We start from the raw sequence: 20,467 nt of genomic DNA, 5'->3' as shown, positions 1-20,467 counted from the left end.
GCTAATTTTTGTATTTTTAGTACAGACAGGGTTTCCCCAGGTTGGCCAGGCTGGTCTCGAACTCATGACCTCAGGTGATCCGCCCACCTCAGCCTCCCAAAGTGCTGGGATTATAGGCATGAGCCACCGCGCCTGGCTCCGTTTTGGCTATTCTTTAATATGCCTCCCTATAACTGCTATCTCCACACCAGCCTTGCTTTAGCTCATGGGAAACAAAACCAATTAGTTCCCCCATTACCTGCCTTGAGGAGCAGGGGTGGTGCAGCGGCATGCACCCAGGGAAGTGTGTTGTATGGGCCCCCAAGTGCAGAATCTGAATCTTGCAAAGGAAGAAACAAATTCATCTCCACGGAACATGTCTCCCCAGTGCTCTCAGCCTTCCAAATCCACAGTCACAGTGACTCAGCAGAATCTGAGCCTGGGGCACCACAGTAATCTGCATCCGGCTTTTTTTCTGCTCCACTTCGTGCCAAGGCTCAAAGGGCAGGCCCACTCGATCCCTGGACTCTCTTGGGAACAACTTCCACCCTGCATCCCCTTGCACCTCAGGGCACAGTGCGCAGATGGGCTTGCCTTAGCCCCTCCAGCCAGATTTTTGAGGCCTCTGTCACACACCCCCACGAACCCCTCTTCCAGCCCCCAGAGACTTTTCTTGACTTCCACCAGTTGCTCAGGCGGGGCGGGTGGGAGTGGAGGGGCTCCTCCTTCACCCCCCAGGCTCCCTCCCTTCCTGGAGCTGCAGCCTTGGCATCCTCTAGCCCAGCACCTCAGGATACAGGCGTTGGGTCCCGCCCTTGTTGACGTCCAACTCAAATGAGCCGCGCAGGATATATGAGAGAGACTGCACCGCGCACCACACACACGACTCCTGCAAGGTTGCCGCTGGAGTCGCCCGGCCCAGTGAGAGCCTAGTCCCGGCCAGGGTCGCCCCGGCAAGCACGAGTCCAGCCAATCAGCGCCCTGGACTGCACCAGCGCCATGGTCGGTGAGTGCTGGAAAGGGCGAGGCGCTTGGTCTCCGGAGTCCTGGTGCCTGTGGAGGAGGTTGTATGGGTTTGGCCCTGAGTTTTGTTCCTTGAGTCAAAACCCACAAAGGGAAGAGATTAGGGTCCTGGGATGAGCCTTGATGGGACTCCGGGAGAAGGAGAGCTTCTGTTTGTATCCGGAGTTGTGGATCCTTCCTCACTCCACCCCCACGAACTCCAGTGGGCATTTAGGAGAAACCTGACCTTGGACGCAGGAATTCCCTCCAAAACTGGGGTCAGAAACTGGCCGCTGGAGGCCAAATCAGGCTTACGGTCACAGCCCATACCTCTTTCGGGCTATAGTATTTAAACCAATTTGAATTAAGTTGCAAACATTAAAATGGGTGATTTCACTTAAAAATGTGGATTCCGAGCTTCTGAAGAAAATGAGAATATCTGGTGATTGGTGGACAGGAGTGGAGGAAACCGATACCTTTAGTTTGACAGAGACCAGAACCGGCTCCAAGCTGCCAGGCTCAGGTTTTGTTGTTTTGTTTTGTATTGTTTTGTTTTGTTTGAGACTGAGCTTTGCTCTTGTCGCCCAGGCTGGAGTGCAATGGTGCTATCTCAGCTCACCGCAACTTCCGCCTCCCGGGTTCAAGCGATTCTCCCATCTCAGCCTCCCGAGTAGCTGGGATTACAGGAGTGCGCCACCATGCATAGCTAGTTTTAATATTTTTAGTAGAGACGGGGTTTCGCCATGTTGGCCAGCGTGGTCTCAAACTCCCGACCTCAGGTGATCCGCCCACCTCGTCCTCCCCAAGTGCTGGGATTACTGACGTGAGCAGCTGTGCCTGGCCTTGGGAGGTATTTTCCATTGAGGCCCTTGGATTAGGCAAACCTGATCAGCTCGTACAGGATCCGTTTCTAGTATTGGGTCCATTTCAGTGATAGAGCCTCCCCACTCGGCCATCAGCCCTAGGGGAACTTAGAGGTCAACCCAGCTCCACCCAAGGCATAAATAACCAGCTGAGACAACTGCAGGGACTGAGAGCTATTTCCCAAATAATCTCACTCTGAGACTGGACAGCGCTAAGATTTAGAAAGCTGTTGCCTCATCTGGGGCACAGTCCTGCGTTTTGTAATTTCTTTCCCTGTGAACCTGGTCCTGCCTCTAAAAATGCACCTGCACACACAGAAGCCCATCTTGGTCAAAGTGAGTGGAGGAAAAGATTGCCCTTGCAATTGACCGACTGAAATTATCAGAATCTCTGAGAAAGGGACTAAGCAGGGGATTGGTAGCCCAGAATGAGTTGCTGGCAGAGACAGCAGGGAATAGATTCTTACAGCTGAGAGGCTTGCCGCATACACGGTGGTTGCTATTTCCTTTGTATTTCTTTCTTAAGCTCCCCGAGGCACAGGCACCCTCTCCTCCAATACTAGGGCAGGAACTGTTTCCTGACTTTCCACTCTTACAGAATGTTCTGTATTTATGCGTAGCTTAAACACAAAAAAGAGAGCTGGTAATGAGGGAAAAAAGGAAGACTTGGATCTTGTATCATTAGTTTTAGCTGTACCCGGCTAACCAAATCTTGAGGTTCACTAAAGCATCCAGGTTTTTTGTTTGCAACTAATAGATGTGTCTGATTCGCACTCATGTTCCCTGGAGCACTCAAGTGAAGAGAGAAGGCAGAAGGAGAATGCATGAAACTGATACAAAGTCTTACCTTTAACATACTTCTTTTTTTCTTTTTGAGACAGGGTCTTGCTCTGCTGCCCAGGCTGGAGTGCAGTGGCATGATCAGGGCTCACTTCAGCCTTGACCTCCTGGGCTCAAGTGATAGTCCCATCTTTGCCCCCTGAGTAGCTGGGACTACAGGTGTGTGCCACCACACTCAGCTAATTTTTTTGGTCAAAGCAGAACTTGAAACCTGGCTAAAAAATATTGTTTTTGGCTGGGTGTGGTGGCTCATACCTGTAACCCCAGCACTTTTGGGAGGCTGAGGCAGGAGGACTGCTTGAGGCCAGGAGTTCAAGACCAAGATTCAGTTCAAATGGCAAGCTCCTCTGAGGGCCTTTCCTAACGGGCCAGCCCCGAAGTCCTGAAGTTTTCCTCTGTGGAAGTTTTTTTTGAGACAGAGTCTCACTCTGTTGTCCAGACTGTAGTGCAGTGGTGTGCACTTCCCAGGTTCAAGCGATTCTTGCGCTGCAGCCTCCCCAGTAGCTAGGATTACAGGTGCACGCCACCATGCCCAGCTAATTTTTGTATATTTAGTAGAGACGGGGGTTTCACCATGTTGGTCAGGCTGGTCTCTAGCTCCTGACCTCAAGTGATCCACCCGCCTCGGCCTCCCAAAGTGCTGCGGTTACAGGCATGAGCCACCGCGCCCAGCCCTCTGTTGAACTTTGTCCCTTACCTCTCCTAACACACTAATGCCACTCTACCCTGAAGAGGTTATCTGTGTGTGCATCCTGTGGCCTCTCTCAGGGTAAACTCTAGTAGTGTAACTCCTCCCAGGTCATGTTGCTCAGCTAGTTAAGTGGCAGGAAGGGAAAATGAACCCTCCAGGCCCAGAAAACTTCTTTTCTGTTAATTGCCTATTCACAACCATCTGTCTGTTTGTTTGTTTGAGACAGAGGCTTGCTCTGCTGCCCAGGCTGGAGTGCAGTGGTGAAATCTCAGCTCATTGCAACCTTCGCCTCTTGGGTTCAAGCGATTCTCCTGCCTCAGCCTCCCGAGTAGCTGGGATTACAGGCGCCCGCCACCATGCCTGGCTAATTTTTTTTGCATTTTTAGTAGAGACAGGGTTTCACCATGTTGACCAGGCTGGTCTTGAACTCCTGGCATGAGGTGGTCTGCCCGCCTTGGCCTCCCAAAGTGCTGAGATTATAGGTGTGAACCACCGCGCCCCACCCACCTTCTTTTGACCATTTTTCTTTTGAGTTGTTTTGGGGATCTACGTATTCCAGGTACTGCACTTTGGTGGTTATATTTGTTACAAATATATTATTCCTGTTTGTGTGTTGCCTTACATGAAAAATTGTAAAGTCACAGGCATGCTTATAGCTATTAGAGTCTGAGCTCCTTGAAAGATCAAGAGATGGATATTCTGACTTGTTCATTTTCCGAGAAGTACCTTGACTGTCTCACTACTTAGAAAATGCTTGTTCACGTTGATGAGAAGTCAATAAAATAAAAACTGTCAGAGCGGTGTTCAGTAAACACTGATAAGACTAACGGCGAGGTAAATTACAAAGAAAATGCCTGTTAGAGCTTGATATGCTCACCTGCCTCCCAATCGTGTTAAATGCATGGGTTAAGAGGTAGGAATTTGTTGAGGTAGCCTCAGAGCTGCCTTTCCCTTTTCCCAGGCTATCCAAAGCAAGTCAGTCATTTCCAGCGCATGTAAATCACCATCAAACACCTACTGCACTGAATCTTAGTTTCAAGAGTCCAAAACCTCAGGACCAAGTTTGGAAATCCCCTGGTTTGGCATACTGGGCCCTGAAAGTTACACTTGGCTGAATTTAGCCCAAGAGGTACCTCCCTTGCTAGGTGTGGTCAATAATAAAAGCAGGAAGAGAGCTTAAGGCTTAAATGCGCCTTTCTAGTTATTTTAGTCATTTGTAGTTATTCATTCATGGTGCAAAAACGTTGCAGATGCCAGCTGGGCGCAGTGGCTCACACCTGTAATCCCAGCACTTTGGGAGGCCAAGGCAGGTGGATCATGAGGTTAGGAGATCGAGACTATCCTGGCTAACATGGTGAAACCCTGTCTCTACTAAAAAAAAAATACAAAAAATTAGCTGGGCATGGTGGCACACGCCTGTAGTCCCAGCTAGTTAGGAGGCTGAGGAAGGAGAATTGCTTGAACCCGGGAGTCAGAAGTTGATGTGAACCGTGATCGTGCCACTGCACTCCAGCCTAGGCCACAGAGCAAGACTCCATCCCCCCTCCGCCCCCACAAAAAGTTGCAGGCATTTTCTTCTCCCAGCTGCACCCACTGTTCATGGTAGGGTGTGAAGTAGCAGTGCACGCTATCAGGAGCAACTGTGGGAGTAAGCGTCCTTTCTCTGGCACTTCGCTCTATGCCCTTGCACACTGTTGTTTATAAGTCTCACTGTTGTTTGTAAGTCTCACTGTTGCCCAGGCTGGAGTACAGTGGTGTGATCTTGGCCCACTGCAACCTCCACCTCCCTGGCTCAAGCGATCTTCCCACTTCAGCCTCCTGAGTAGCTGGAACTACAGGTGCCCACACCACCATGCCCAGCTATTTTTTTTTTTTTTTTTTTTGGTAGAAACGGGGTTTCTCCATGTTGGCCAGGCTGGTCTCAAACTCCCAGGCTCAAGCAAGCTGCCTGCCTCGACCTCCCAAAGTGCTGGGATTGCAGGTGTGAGCCACTACGCCCAACCACTCTCTACATTTTTAAATTATTCCAGTTTCACCACTTAATGACTACACACTTGGGTAACTTGCTTCTCTCCTGTGCCTCAGTTTTCTCATCTATAATATGGGGCTACTCATGGTATTGACCTCATAGGGTGTGTCTCAGTCTATTTTGTGCCTCCCTACATAATACTTGGGACTAGGTAGTTAATAAAAAAGAGAAATTGATTTCTCACCGTTCTGGAAGCTGGGAAGTCCGAGATCAAGGTGCTGGCAGGTTTGGTTGTCTGGTGAGAGCTGCATTTGGAGGAATGCTGCGTCCTTACACGGATGGTGGGAAGTAGAAGGTGGAAGGGCAGGTGAGCCCCGTGCTGGGCAAAGTCTCTTTTATGAGGGCCTTAATCCCGCTCACGAGGAAGGAGACCCCCTCACCTAATCACCTCTCACAGGTCCCATCTGTTAATACTCTCACAATGGCAGCACCTGAATTTTGGAGGCGACGTATTTAAAACATAGCAGGTTGCCCTGACAAAGGAAGAAAGTGCAGGCCAGGCGTGGTGGCTCACACCTAAAATCCCAACATTGTGGGAGGCTGAGGCAGGCAAAATTGCTCGAGTCCAGGAGTTTGAGACCAGCCTGGGCAACGTGGCAAAACCCTGTCTCTACAAAACAAAAATTAGGTGTGGTGGCACACACCTGTAGTCCCAGCTACTCAGGAGGCTGAGGTGGGAGGATCACTTGAGCCTGAGAGGTCAAGGCTGCAGTGACCTGAGATCATGCCACTGCATTCCAGCCTGGGCAACAGATCGAGACCCTGTCTCAGAAAAAGAAAAAAAGGAATGCAAAGCACTGAGAGCAGTGCCTAGCATATTATAAGGATCCACTAAATACTGTTCTTGCAAATTGAAGCATGCTGCCTCTGACAACCTTGTTAATATAAAAGAGGCCCATTTCCCTTCTACCTGTACCCTTTGCCATTTCTTACTTATAAAGGAAGCTGAGCTGTTAATAGTTTAATGTGATCTGCTGGGCGCGGTGGCTCATACCTGTAATCCCAGCTACTGGGGATGCTGAGGCAGGAGAATCGCTTGAACCCAAGAGGCGGAGGTTGCAGTGAGCTGAGATCATGCCACTGCACTCCAGCCTGGGCAACAGAGTGAGACTGTGTCTCAAAAAAAAAGAAAAAAGTTTAATGTGATTGTTCCACATTTCTCCCCCTCATACCAACGTGCTGCAAATCTACATACAAATATGTGTCATTTCTTTTTTTTTCTTTTTTTTGTATTTTCTTTTTCTTCCTTCCCTTCCCTCTCTCTCTCCCTTCCTCTCACTTCTTTCATTTTAAATAAAAATGGATTCATATTCACTTGCCTTTTTATCAGTTAATAATATATCATGGATATCTTTTTGAGTCACTACATATAGTAAATTCATTTTAATTTTTTTTTTTTTTTTTTTGAGACGGAGTCTTGCTCTGTCACCCAGGCTGGAGTGCAGTGGCCGGATCTCAGCTCACTGCAAGCTCCTCCTCCCGGGTTCACGCCATTCTCCTGCCTCAGCCTCCCGAGTAGCTGGGACTACAGGCACCCGCCACTTCGCCCGGCTAGTTTTTTGTATTTTTTAGTAGAGACGGGGTTTCACCGTATTAGCCAGGATGGTCTCGATCTCCTGACCTCATGATCCGCCCGTCTCGGCCTCCCAAAGTGCTGGGATTACAGGCTTGAGCCACCGCGCCCGGCCCATTTTAATTTTTTTAATTTTTAAAATTTGTTTATTCGAGACAGGGTCTCCCTCTGTCGCCCAGGCTGGAGTACAGTGCGGTGATCACAGATCACTGCAGCCTCGACCTCCTGGGTTCAAGTGATCCTCCCATCTCTCAGCCTCCTGAGTAGTTGGGACTACAGGCATGCACCGCCATGCCTGGCTAATTTTTGTACTTTTTGTAGAGAAGGGGTTTCGCTTTTGTCATGTTGCACAGGCTGGTCTTGAACTCCTGGGCTCAAGCAATCTTCCCACCTTGGCCTCCTGAGCAACTGTACCTGCTTAACAGTCTCTAAAAAAATTTTTTTTAGTGACAAGGTGTCACTATGCTGCCCAGTCTAGTCTCCAACTCCTGGCCTCAAGGGATCTGCCCACCTTGGCCTTCCAAGTAGCTGGGATTACAGGCATGTGCCACCATGCCCAGCCAGTTTAACTCATTCTTTTTAAAATATTTTTTTACTTTTATTTATTGATTTTTCTGAGACAGGGTCTTACTCTGTTGCCCAGGCTGGAGTGCAGTGGCACGATCTCGGCTCACTGCAACCTCTGCTTCCCAAATTCAAGCGATTCTCCTGCCTCAGCCTCCCAAATAGCTGGGATTACAGGTGCCCGCTACCACGTCCAGCTAATTTTTGTATTTTTGTAGAGACAGGGTTTCACCATGTTGGCCAGGATGGTCTGGATCTCTTGATCGTATGACCCGCCCACCTCAGCATCCCAAAGTGCTGGGATTACAGGCTCAAGCAACCGTGCCTGGCCAACTCATTCTTGTTAACAGCAAAATATCCTGTAGTGTGGATGTGCCCATAATTTATTAAAGTGTTCCCCATAGACAATCAGGTTATAGCTAATTTTTGCCAATGAAAAGCATGATGTAATACACATCCTTGGCTCTTATAGCCTGATGCTTTTACTCTGTAGAACAGATTCCTCCAAATTGGAGAGCGAGATAAAAGATTTATGTGTCTTTAAAGTTTTAAGAGATTCTGCCTGATTGCTCTCCCTAAAAGTTGAGGCGATTCATATTCCCACCAGTAACACGCCAGTTTTTCTGTTGATACAATCTTAACCCTGGGTGTTATTTGTAACATTTTGTGGGTAAATGTAAACTCATGGTAAATGTAAACATGGTACCCATGTCAACTCATGGGTAAATGTCTTGTTTTCATTTTGATTTTCCTGACAGGCCACGCAGAGCATCTTTCCATTTGTTTGTTGTCATTTGCCTTTCCTGCTCTGTGAACAGTGTGTTCGGATCCTTGACCCACTTTTCCATTGCACTGTCTTTTCTAATCATTTGTGGGCATTCATTGGGAGTTTAACTCTGTGATGAGAAGTGCAAATTTCTTCTCCCAGTGGGTATCTTTTGACTTTGTTTATGGCGCTTTTTGCTAAACTTTTTTTTTTTTTTTTTTTTTTTTTGAGACAAAGTCTCACTCTTGTTGCCCAGGCTGGAGTGCAATGGTGTAATCTTGGCTCACTGCAACCTCCACCTCCCGGGTTCAAGTGATTCTCCTGCCTCAGCCTCCCAAGTAGCTGGGATTACAGGTGGCCACCACCACGCCCGGCTAATTTTTGTAGTTTTAGTAGATACGGGGTTTCACCATGTTGGCCAGGCTGGTGTCGAACTCCTGACCTCAGGTGATCCACCTGCCTCGGCCTCCCAAAGTGCTGGGATTACAAGCGTGAGCCACTGCGCCACACCCAGAATTTTTTTTTTTTTAAATAAAGGATTCTCTACCCTGAGGTTATACAAATTCTACCATTCTTCCTTTAGTATTTAAATAGTTTCATTTAAAAATTTTGGATCTTTAATCTACTAGAAATTATGGTTGTATGTGATATATTAGTGGGGTAATTAAAGCCAAAAATTTTTTTGGTGACTACAATAGACACATTAAAAAATGCACCAGTTCATTTTTTAGAGACAGGGTCTCGCTCTGGCATTCAGTGGTTCAATCATAGTTCACTGCAGCCTCGAACTCCCAGGCTTAAGCAATCCTCCCACCTCAGCCTCCCAAATAGCTAGGATTACAGATGTGAGTCACCATGCCCAGCTAGTTTTTTATTTTATTATTTTTTTGAGATGTCGTCTCACTCTGTTGCCCAGGCTGGAGTGTAGTGGTGCGATCTTGGCTCACTGCAACCTCTCCCTCCCGGGTTCAAGCAGTTCTCTGCCTTAGTCTCCCGAGTAGTTGGGATTACAGGTGGCGCCACCATGCCTGGCTACTTTTTGTATTTTTTAGTAGAGATGAGGTTTCACCATTTTGGCCAGGTTGGTCTTGAACTCCTGACCTGAATCCCAAAGTGCTGAGCCACCATGCCTGGCCCTAGTTTTTTGTATTATGCATTTTTTGTAGAGACAGGGTTTCGCCATGTTGCCCAGGCTGGTCACGAACTCCTGGGCTCAAGCAGTCCTCCTACCTTGGCCTCCCAAAGCTCTGGGACTACAGGCATGAGTCACCACACCCAGCCCTCACAAGTTCTAAGTGGATTTTCACAAACTGAAAAATTATGTATTCAGCACCCCAACGTCCCTTTTGTGTCCTTTGAGCCACTACCCTCAGACAAGGGAAACCACTTAACTGAGTTTTAACACCTATGCAGGTTGAGTATCTCTTATCTGAAATACGTGGGACCAGAAATGTTTTGAATTTCGGATTTTTTTGGATTTTGGAATATTTGTATTATATTTACTGGTTGAGGATCCCAAATTCAAAATCCTCCAATGAGCATTTCCTTGGTCATGTCAGCACTTAAAAATGTTGGATTTTCCCATTTGGGATGGTCAACTTGTAATAGTTTTCTAGGGGAATCATCTTATTTTCATGCAGATAACTCATTAGATATGCCAACACTTTTTTTTTTTTTTGAGACGGAGTCTTGCTTTGTCACCCAGACTGTAGTGCACTGGTGCAATCTTGGCTCACTGCAACCTCCACCTCCCAGGTTCAAGCAATTCTCCTGCCTCAGCCTCCCGAGTAGCTGGGATTACAGGTGCCCGCCACCACACCCAGCTAATTTTTGTGTTTTTAGTAGAGACAGGGTTCCACCATGTTGGCCAGGCTGGTCTCGAACTGCTGACCTCAGGTGATCCGCCCGCCTCGGCCTCCCAAAGTGCTGGGATTACAGGCGTGAGTCACAGAGCCCGGCTGTCAACACTATTTATTAAATCAGCCACTGATTTAAATCCTTCCTTTAATCTTCAGTACTTTTAAGGGGAAAATACATTTCTGGCTGCAGGGGATGGAATGGAATAACCTAATGTCTAACAAAGCCGCCCCCTCCTTTACAGACTGCAACTCCCCTGTAGCTGAAGGCTTGCTGGTTGGTAATGGGTTTTCCCCGGGTGCTTTGTGTGTGTCTCTGTAGGCAAAAGAGCACTGATCGTACTGGCTCACTCAGAAAGGACATCCTTCAACTATGCCATGAAGGAGGCTGCTGTAGCAGCTTTGAAGAAGAAAGGGTGGGAGGTGGCGGAGTCGGACCTCTATGCCATGAACTTCAATCCCATCATTTCCAGAAAGGACATCACAGGTAGGAGTTCCTCCTCCCCTTTTTAATTAGTTCTTTGCGGATCTCCTTGCCTGTGGGTCCTCTGGCCCGGCTTTGGCTCCTCTGGCCCCAGCCTCTCTTTTTCTTCTCTGCAGGTAAACTGAAGGACCCTGCGAACTTTCAGTATGCTGCCGAATCTACTCTGGCTTATAAAGAGGGCCGTCTGAGCCCAGATATTGTGGCTGAACAAAAGAAGCTGGAAGCTGCAGACCTTGTGATATTCCAGGTATGGTGGGACATTGGAAGTGGTGTCAGGGGCATTTGCATGCTTATTGTCCTAGACATGTCACCTAATTAGCTATGGGATCTTAAACAGTCACCCCCTTTACTGCATTCTCTGCAAATAAGGGTGATTACTTTAAAGGTGCAGTATTACATGGATTTCACAGATATTGGGAATCTGGCTGTATTACTGTTGCATATGTAAATGCAACTGCAAGGCCAGGCGCGGTGGCTCACGCCTATAATCCCAGCACTTTAGGAGGCCGAGGCAGGCGGATCACTTGAGGTCAGGAGTTCGAGACTATCATGGCCAACATGGTAAAACCTGGTCTCTACTAAAACTACAAAAATTAGCTGGGCATGGTGGCATGTGCCTGTAGTCCCAGTTACTCTGGAGGCTGAGGCAGGAGAATTGCTTGAACCTGGCAGGTGGAGGTTGAAGTGAGCCAAGATTGTGCCACTGTACCCCATCCTGGCGACATGGCGACAGAGCGAGACTCCGTCTCAAAAAAAAAAAGAAAAAAAAAAGAGAGAGAAAGAAATGCAACTGCATAGATGATGTACAACCCTTGAGCTTGCTTTCTTCTATGTACTTAGTCTCCCCTTCAGTTAGCGATTCCTTCAGTTAGTGATTCCTGTTGGACTCTCAAAATTTGCAGTTCTCCTCCTTTCTCCATAAAAATCCCAAATACTTTGTAGAATAATCCATGACACATTGACTTCTCTGCCATTGTAGCCTGCCAGCTGAAGGGGGCTTTGAAACCCTGCTGAATGTGTTCCTGCAGCAAACCACAGCCTTTCTTCTTCGGGAAGCGGCCTTACCATTTAGCAGACAATACTGGGATTATGCGTGAATCTCGTCAGTGATCTTTCCTATAAATGTGACTGTACTCAATGACTTTCCTTTTACCAATTCCAGCCAGTCTTTTGATATTGAACATAGAATGTATATGATCCTGGAAACCACGAACAGGGTGGTATAGGCTGTGGCTTTTTTTTTTTTTTTTCTTTTTTTTTTTTTTTTTAGTTACTCAGTCAGCTACAAAACATCCAATCCTTGAAGTCCTTTATTTTACCCACAGGCCTGTTGCTAGGAATTAAAGCCACATGCCACTAGCCAGTACCCCAAAGGATGCCTTTAAAAAAAATTAAATTGGAGACAAGGTCTCACGGTCGCCCAGGATGGAGTGCAGTGGCAAGATCTCCGCTCACTGCTGCCTCAACCTCCTCGGCTCAAGTGATCCTCCCACCTCAGTCTCCTGAATAGCTGGGAGTATTGGTGCACGCCACCATGCCATGCTAATCTTTTAATTTTTTTTGTACGGATAGGGTCTCACCACTTTGTCCAGGCTGGTCTCAAACTCTTGGGCTCAAGTGATCTGCCTGCCTCGGCCTCCCAAAGGGCTGGGATTATCTTTAAATCATGAATCAAGGATAAGAAAACCTCCTGGTAGAGTCCGTGCTCTGCTTTTATTAGGATAAGAGGTCAGACAAGACTTTCTCACGGGAAGTCCCTGATGAACCTTAGTTACACTAATTATTATTTATTATTTTTATTTTTTAACATTTTATTCATTTATTTATGTATTTGTTTATTTATTTGTTTTTGAGATGGAGTCTTGCTCTGTTGCCTAGGCTAGAGTGCAATGGCGTGATCTCGGCTCACTGCAACCTCCGCCTCCCGGGTTCAAGCCATTCTCCTGCCTCAGTCTCCCAAGTAGCTGGGACTATAGGCATGTGCCACCATGCTTGACTAACTGTTGTATTTTTAGTAGAGACAGGGTTTCACTACGTTGGCCAGGCTGGTCTCAAACTCCTGACCTCAAGTGATCCACCCACCTTGGCCTCCAAAAGTGCTTGAATTAAAGGCGTGAGCAACCGCGCCTAGCCACATTGATGACGATGATGATTATTATTTAGAGGTGGAGTCTTGCTCTGTCACCCAGGCTGGGATACAGTGGTGATCACAGCTCCCTGTAGCCTCCAACTCCGGGGCTCAAGCAATCGTCCTGCCTCAGCCTCTCACATAGCTAGGACTAGAGATGTGCACCACCACAACAGGCTAATTTTTAAATTTTTTTGTAGAGACAGAGTCTCACTTTGTTGCCCAGGCTGGTCTCAAACTCTTGGGCTCAAGTGGTCCTCCCACCTTGGCCTCCCAAAATACTGGGATTATAGGCATGAGCAACTGCACTCAGCCATCACACTGATTATTAGTTTGCATTTTTGAGTGATTGTGTTTATTCTAAGTGATACGATTTTTCATCCATGATAACAAGGGACAGTCATAAAAGGAGGAAGGCCTATCTTCATTTTTTTCCACGATGGGGTCTCACTCTGTCACCCAGGCTGGAGTGCAGTGGCACAATCTCGGCTCACTGTAACCTCCACCTCCCAGGTTCAAGTGATTCTCCTGCCTCAACAGCCTGAGTAGCTGGGACTACAGGCATCCACCACCACACCCAGTTGATTTTGGTATTTTTAGTAGAGATGGGGTTTCACCATGTTGGCCAGGCTGATCTCAAACTCCTGCCCTCAAGTGATCCACCTGCCTCAGCCTCCCAAAGGGCTGGGATTACAGGCGTGCGCCACTGCGCCTGGCCAACAGTCATATTGTTGATACCACACTACTAAAGCAAACTCTTGGGAAAATACTGATTGAGGCGACACCCTGAAGCAGACCTTGTTTGCAATCCTTGCTATTTAGACTTTGCTGACAAATGTGATTTCATACAAACAAGTTTCATATCAATAAGTCTTCTGTGTATGTAGCTTTCTTGGACCCACTCAATATTTGCATTTTCAGGGAAAAAGAAGACTGTCCAATTGGCTGACCAAGGACAATAATGATCTCTTTCCTTAAAGTGCTAACTCCCCAGGAGGAATGGGAAAGGCGTGAAGAGGGGCTCCCCCACAGAGCCATAATGGGGAGCAGCTCAGCACCCCGAGTCGCCTTCTGGGCTTGGGGAGCCTCTGGTCTGAACTTGATGATGTCTTCTGTCCTGCAGTTCCCCCTACAGTGGTTTGGAGTCCCTGCCATTCTGAAAGGCTGGTTTGAGCGAGTGTTCGTAGGAGAGTTTGCTTACACGCTCGCTGCCATGTATGACAAAGGACCCTTCCAGGTAGGTAGATGGTTCTGAATGCTCTGACAGCCGGCTTCTGGGTGGTCTGTCCTGATGCAGGTTTTGTTTGTTTGTTTGTTGTTTGTTGTTTTTTGTTTTTGAGATGGAGTTTCCCTCTTGTCGCCCAGGCTGGAGTGCAATGGTGCATTCTCGGCTCACTGTAACCTCTGCCTCCTGGGTTCAAGCGATTCCCTTGCCTCAGCCTCCTGAATAGCTGGGATTACAGGCATGGGCCACCACACCTGGCTAATTTTGTATTTTTAGTAGAGACAGGGTTTCTCCACATTGGTTAGGCTGGTCTTGAACTCCTGACCTCAGGTGATCCACCCCCCCCTCAGCCTCCCAATGTGCTGGGATTACAGGTGTGAGCCGCCGCGCCCGGCTCTGATGCAGGGTTTTGAGCACAATTAGATCCTAAGCCTAGGCTCCGGGTCCTTTGGCAGAGATGCATGATCAAGTTTTTACAGATGGAATGACATGATATTTGGGATTTGTTTTAAAATGCTCCAGAGGCTGAGCATGGCGGCTCACACCTGTAATTTCAGCACTTTGGGAGGCCAAGACAGGCAGATCACCTGAGGTCAGGAGTTTCAGACCAGTCTGGCCAACATGGCAAAACCCCATCTCTACTAAAAATACAAAAATTAGCTGGGTGTGGTGGTGGGCCCCTATAATCCCAGCTACTTGGGAGGCTGAGGCAGGAGAATTGCTTGAAACCCAGGAGGTGGAGGTTACAGTGAGCCAAGATCGCACCACTGCACTCCAGCCTGGGCAACAAAGCAAGACTCCGTCTTAAAAAAATAAAATAAAAGGCCAGGCGTGGTGGCTCACACCTGTAATCCTAGCACTTTGGGAGGCCAAGGCGGGCAGATCATGAGTTCAGGAGATCGAAACCATCCGGTGAAACCTCGTCTCTACTAAAAATACAAAAAATTAGCCAGGCGTGGTGGTGGGCACCTGTAGTCCCAGCTACTTGGGAGGCTGAGGCAAGATAATTGCTTGAACCCGGAAGGCAGAGGTAGCAGTGAGCTGAGATCGCACCACTGCACTCCAGCCTGAGTGAGAGAGCAAGAATCCATATCAAAAAAAACAAAACAAAAACAAAAACAAAAATTAGCCAGATGTGGTGGTGAGTGCCTGTAATCCCAACTACTTGGGAGGCTAAGGCTGGAGAATCACTTGAACCCGGGAGACAGTTTGCAGTTAGTCGAGAGGGTGCCACTGCACCCCAGCCTGGGTGACAGCCAGACTCTGTCTCAGAGAAAAAAAAAATGAAAAAATAAAATAAAATAAAATGCTCCAGAGAAAAAGGGGGTCATGGGTCGAGCTAAAACTAGAATGGCAAAATACTGAGAGATGAAGATGAGTGATAGATGCAGTACTATTTTCTCATTTACGTGTGTTAAAAATTTCCATAATAAAAACAAAAGAAGGCCTGTCTTCATTTTTCGGAGGCCCAAATCCTGCATAGGGAACCCTTCAAGACCTTCCAGATGAAAGAGCTTGTCCTACGCCATGCCTAGCCCGTGGGAGGATGGATGAGAACGCCCAGTAACTCCACCTAGGCAGCCAGCAGCAAGCACTGATTTTGGATGTGGTGACAGCCTCGCCCTGAGTCACACGTGGGGGTTTGGAATCCTTGGTTTGCCCCAGGCCGCTGGTCTGTAGACCGTCTAGTCTGCAGAGTCATACTGTGTAGCTCAGGGGAGCCAAAGTATGAAGTAACATAAACAGCAAATAGGACAGACTTGTGTGTTCTTGTCCCTGGAGCTGTTTCATTAACTTCTTGTCACAAGGGGATGTGGAGGGGAATGAAGTTTGTTATTGTTTTTTTCTTTTGCAGAGTAAGAAGGCAGTGCTTTCTGTCACCACTGGTGGCAGCGGCTCCATGTACTCTCTGCAAGGGATCCATGGGGACATGAATGTCATTCTCTGGCCAATTCAGGTACCTCATTTTCTTTTCTTTTCTTTTTTTTTTCTTTGAGACGGAGTCTCGCTCTGTCACCTAGGCTGGACAGCAGTGGCACCATCTCGGCTCACTGCAACCTCTACCCACTGGGTTCAAGCGATTCTCCTGCCTCAGCCTACTGAGTAGCTGGGATTACAGGCGCCCGCCACCACACTCAGCTAATTTTTGTATTTTTAGTAGAGACGGGGTCTTGCCATGTTAGCCAAGCTGGTTTCAAACTCTTGACCTCAAATGATCCTCCTGCCTCAGCCTCCCAAAGTACTGGGATTACAGGCATGAGCCACTGCACCCGGCCAGGTACCTCATTTTCAACGAACCTTCAGGGGAATTCATTAATTGAGCCTTCTATGGGGTTCAAAACCTCAAGATAGCATCTGAAAATAGATCTTGAGTTGTGAAGATGAAAGCGTGGTCATGATTCAGAATGACGGGAGCTTCCTTTAGGAACTTGCCTGCCTTCCCGGGTGCCTGTGTGTGTGAAATACACCTGCACGTGCGTGTGTTCAAACAGCATTCTCTCCCAGCCAAGGACTAGTGTGAATCACTACCCTTGATTTGTTTAGCCGTGGGCCCCGGTCTCGCCAGATGACTGACATCTCTCTCCAGCCTTCCTGTCCTTCTCCAGGTTGCTGATACAGTCTCACAGACTATTAGAGCCCAAGACAATTTAAGAAATGATTTACTCAGAGGCTGAGGCAGAAGGATCGCTTGAGCCCAGGACTTTGAGACCAGCCTGGGCAACATAGTGAGAACTCCTCTCTAAAAAAAAAAAAAAAAAAAAAAAAAAATTAGCATACACCTGTGGTCCCAGCTACTTGGGAGTCTAAGGCGACAGACCCAGGAGTTCGAGGCTGCAGTATGATGAGCCTCGAACTATGATCACACCACTGCATGCCAGCCTGGGATACAGGGCGAGACCCTGTTTCAAAGAAAAAAGAAATAATTTGTCTAGCCAGTTTATACATGGATAAAACTGGATAAAACTGAAGCCTGGGGTGGGCTTATTGGTGTTACCAGACCCTCAGGATAATTTCTATAAAGAGGGAGGTTGGAGAGAAGAGCCAATGAGAGGCCACTTATGAAAATCATTTATCAAGACTCATCTGGGCCTGTAATCCCAGCACTTTGGGAGACCAGCACTTTGGTGGATCACTTGAGGTCAGGAGTTCAAGACCAGCCTGGTAAACATGGTGAAACCCTGTCTCTACTAAAGATACAAAAATTAGCTGGGCATGATGGTACATGCCTATAGTCACAGCTACTCAGGAGGCTGAGGCAGGAGGAGAATTGCTTGAACCCAGGAGGCAGAGGTTGCAGCAAGCCGAGATTGCGCCACTGCACTCCAGCCTGGGCGACTGAGCGAGACTCTGCCTCAAAAAAAAAAAAAAAAAAAAGAAAAAGAAAGAAAAAAAAAAAAAAGACCCATCTGGTTATATGGAGAGGTGGAGAAATGCACCCACCGCAGGTCTTGGTGAGTCACCTGCCAAGAAACTGAGACTCCCTAAAGTAAGAAAACTTCTAGCCTTCTTGGCAAAGGATTCAGGTTGGCACAGTTTCAAGGGTTTATGCATTTAAAGAAGAGCACACCTGAGAAGGCTAAAATTGGTAACAGCTAGGTATAGGGTAGGAGAGAGACGCCAGCTCTGAACTGATTCTCTAGGGTGCCTGAGGCCTCCTCATCAGAGTGTCTTACTGGGAAGCCCAGACCAACTTCTGTTGTTTATAGTACAACTGCACGGAATTGGTTGACTTACCTCTCTGTGCTTTTTGTATCCTCAGAGTGGCATTCTGCATTTCTGTGGCTTCCAAGTCTTAGAACCTCAACTGACATATAGCATTGGGCACACTCCAGCAGACGCCCGAATTCAGATCCTGGAAGGATGGAAGAAACGCCTGGAGAATATTTGGGATGAGACACCACTGTATTTTGCTCCAAGCAGCCTCTTTGACCTAAACTTCCAGGCAGGATTCTTAATGAAAAAAGAGGTACAGGATGAGGAGAAAAACAAGAAATTTGGCCTTTCTGTGGGCCATCACTTGGGCAAGTCCATCCCAACGGACAACCAGATCAAAGCCAGAAAATGAGATTCCTAAGACTGGATTTCCTTCTAACATGTTATCAAATCTGGGTGTCTTTCCAGGCTTCCCTGACTTGCTTTAGTTTTTAAGATTTGGGTTTTTCTTTTTCCACAAGGAATAAATAGGAGAGGGAATCGACTGTATTCATGCATTTTGGGATCATTTTATTATTCAATGTAACTGATTCTTATGATTACTATCATGGCATATAACCAAAATCCAACTGGGCTCAAGAGGCCACTTAGGGAAGATGTAGAAAGATGCTAGAAAATGTTCTTTAAAGGCATCTACACAATTTAATTCCTCTTTTTAGGGCTAAAATTTTAGGGTGAAGTCTAGCTAGGTATCATTCAATTCTCCGATGTTCTATTAATCACCTCTCTGTAGTTTATGGCAGAAAGGAATTGCTCTGAGAAAGAAAAGACTGAATCTACCTGCCCTAAGGGACTTAACTTGTTAGTAATCTAACACTTGCTTATGATATTTCTTGCTTTCAATTACAATGCGGTGACTAATATGCCTAGCACGAGTATCACTGTTCTTCAACTTTCATTGTTTCTATACAGTACACAGATACCTTGAAAGGAAGAGCTAATAAACCTCTTCTTTACTGCATCTACTTTATTTTTAATTAAAAAAAATTTGTTTTTGAAACAGTCTTGCTGTGTTGCCTAGGCTGGAATACAGTGGCATGATCTCAGCTCACTGCAACCTCTGACTCCCGGGTTCCAGCGATTCTCCTGCCTCAGCCTCCCTAGTAGCTGGGATGACAGGCGCCTGCCATCATGACTGGCTAATTTTTGTATTTTTGGTAGAGACGGGGTTTCACCATGTTGACCAGGCTGGTGTCGAACTCCTGACCTCAGGTGATCCGCCTGCCTCGGCCTCCCAAAGTGCTGGGATTACAGGCGTGAGCCACCGCACCTGGCCCTTGCAATCTTCTACTTTAAGATTTGCAGAGATAAACCAGTAAATTCACACCGTACATCTGCAATGTGAATTCAGGAAAGGAAATACTACCTTCAATACTTAAAAACAGCCTTCCACAAAAAATACTTTATTTCTGATCTACACAAACTTTCGGAAGGTTATCTTCTTTATCATTGCTAAACTGATGACTTACCACGAGATGGGGTCCAGTCCCATGACTTTGGGGTACAATTGTAAACTTGAGTTTTATCAACTTTGGTGAACAGTTTTGGCATAATAGTCAATTTCTACTTCTGGAAGTCATCTCGTCCCACTGTTGGTATTATATAATTCAAGGAGACTATGATAAAACACTGCCCTCTTGTGGTGCATTGAAAGAAGAGCTGAGAAATAATGAAAACGTTGCCTGAAAAATGGGAGACAGCCTCTTACTTGCCAAGAAAAAGGAAGGGAATGGACCGAGCTGGAGAACCTCCTTTACCAGATGCTGATTGGCACTGGTGGTTTTTGCTCTCGACAGTATCCACAATAGCTGATGGCTGGGTGTTTCAGTTTGAAAATATTTTCTGTTGCCTTCAACTTCACTGCAATTTTGTGTCAATTTCTGAAAGATCCGAATAAATAAAATTCATTTCTACAAAACAGACCCACACTCATTGGTAACAGTGAAGCTAACGATAGTGGAATCTAGTGGGAGACAGATCAGAGGATTCAATCGTAAACTGCAGCTGGAAGCCCCTTGGTGACGTGGCTTGACAACTCACCCAGCAGGGCTGCTTCCTACTAAATGGTAACAGAACAACCTATTCAGTCCTCTCAGGGAATTTAAAAGAGAGCCAGGAAAGATAGTGGTATAGAAATGAAGAAAAACAGGCCGGGTGCAATGGTTCACGCCTATAATCCCAGCACTTTGGGAGGCTGAGGCGGGTGGATCACCAGACGTCAGGAAACCCCATCTTTACTAAAAATTTAAAAAATTAGCTGGGTGTGGTGGCTCGTTGTCTGTAATCCCAGCTACTCAGGAGGCTGAGGCAGGAGAACTGCTTGAACCTGGGAGGTGGAGGTTTCAGTGAGCTGAGATCGTGCCACTGCACTCCATCCTAGGTGATAAGAGTGAGACTCTGTCTCCAAAAAATAAGAGACGTCTATTAAGACAGCCAGGTGAGGCTGACAAGTAGGCAGTTGGATAGGAGGAACCTGGAGTTAAGGCAGAAGTTATGGGCCGGGCGCGGTGGCTCAAGCCTGTAATCCCAGCACTTTGGGAGGCCGAGGCGGGTGGATCACGAGGTCAGGAGATCGAGACTATCCTGGCTAACACGGTGAAACCCCGTCTCTACTAAAAATACAAAAAACTAGCCGGGCGTGGTGGCGGGCGCCTGTAGTCTCAGCTACTCGGGAGGCTGAGGCAGGAGAATGGCATGAACCCGGGAGGCGGAGCTTGCAGTGAGCCGAGATCACGCCACTGCACTCCAGCCTG

The 20,467-nt window shown here is 47.2% G+C and overlaps 2 protein-coding genes across 2 annotated transcripts in view; one reads left to right on the top strand and one right to left on the bottom strand.

The window, feature by feature from the left end:
- WWP2 (WW domain containing E3 ubiquitin protein ligase 2) overlaps window positions 1–883 on the bottom strand; it is a 214,490-nt gene extending 213,607 nt beyond the window's left edge. Inside the window, exon 1 of the mRNA XM_065537107.2 lies at window positions 239–883. Within this exon, the coding sequence (XP_065393179.1) occupies window positions 239–271 (33 nt within the window). The 5' untranslated portion in view covers window positions 272–883. The remainder of the gene's footprint in view (window positions 1–238) is intronic.
- On the top strand, window positions 856–19,632 carry NQO1 (NAD(P)H quinone dehydrogenase 1). The gene is made up of 6 exons (XM_005592390.4): window positions 856–985; window positions 10,486–10,650; window positions 10,764–10,894; window positions 13,899–14,012; window positions 15,856–15,957; window positions 17,761–19,632. Exons 1-6 carry the CDS (start codon window positions 979–981, stop codon window positions 18,064–18,066), a joined length of 825 nt encoding a protein of 274 aa, XP_005592447.3. The 5' UTR covers window positions 856–978; the 3' UTR covers window positions 18,067–19,632.
- Window positions 19,633–20,467: the final 835 nt, after the last annotated feature.

Source organism: Macaca fascicularis, chromosome 20 (genome assembly GCF_037993035.2).
Source record: "Macaca fascicularis isolate 582-1 chromosome 20, T2T-MFA8v1.1".
NCBI lineage: Eukaryota > Metazoa > Chordata > Mammalia > Primates > Cercopithecidae > Macaca > Macaca fascicularis.
The sequence above is the reverse complement of the archived record's forward strand: the minus strand, read 5'-3'. Positions and strand labels throughout refer to the sequence as shown.

Bases quoted from the DNA above. Each gene is read 5' to 3' on its own strand.
- NQO1 (XM_005592390.4), top strand. The intron at 10,895-13,898 runs GTATGGTGGGAC...TCTGTCCTGCAG, and splicing joins CAGACCTTGTGATATTCCAG to TTCCCCCTACAGTGGTTTGG. The intron at 15,958-17,760 runs GTACCTCATTTT...TTGTATCCTCAG, and splicing joins TCATTCTCTGGCCAATTCAG to AGTGGCATTCTGCATTTCTG.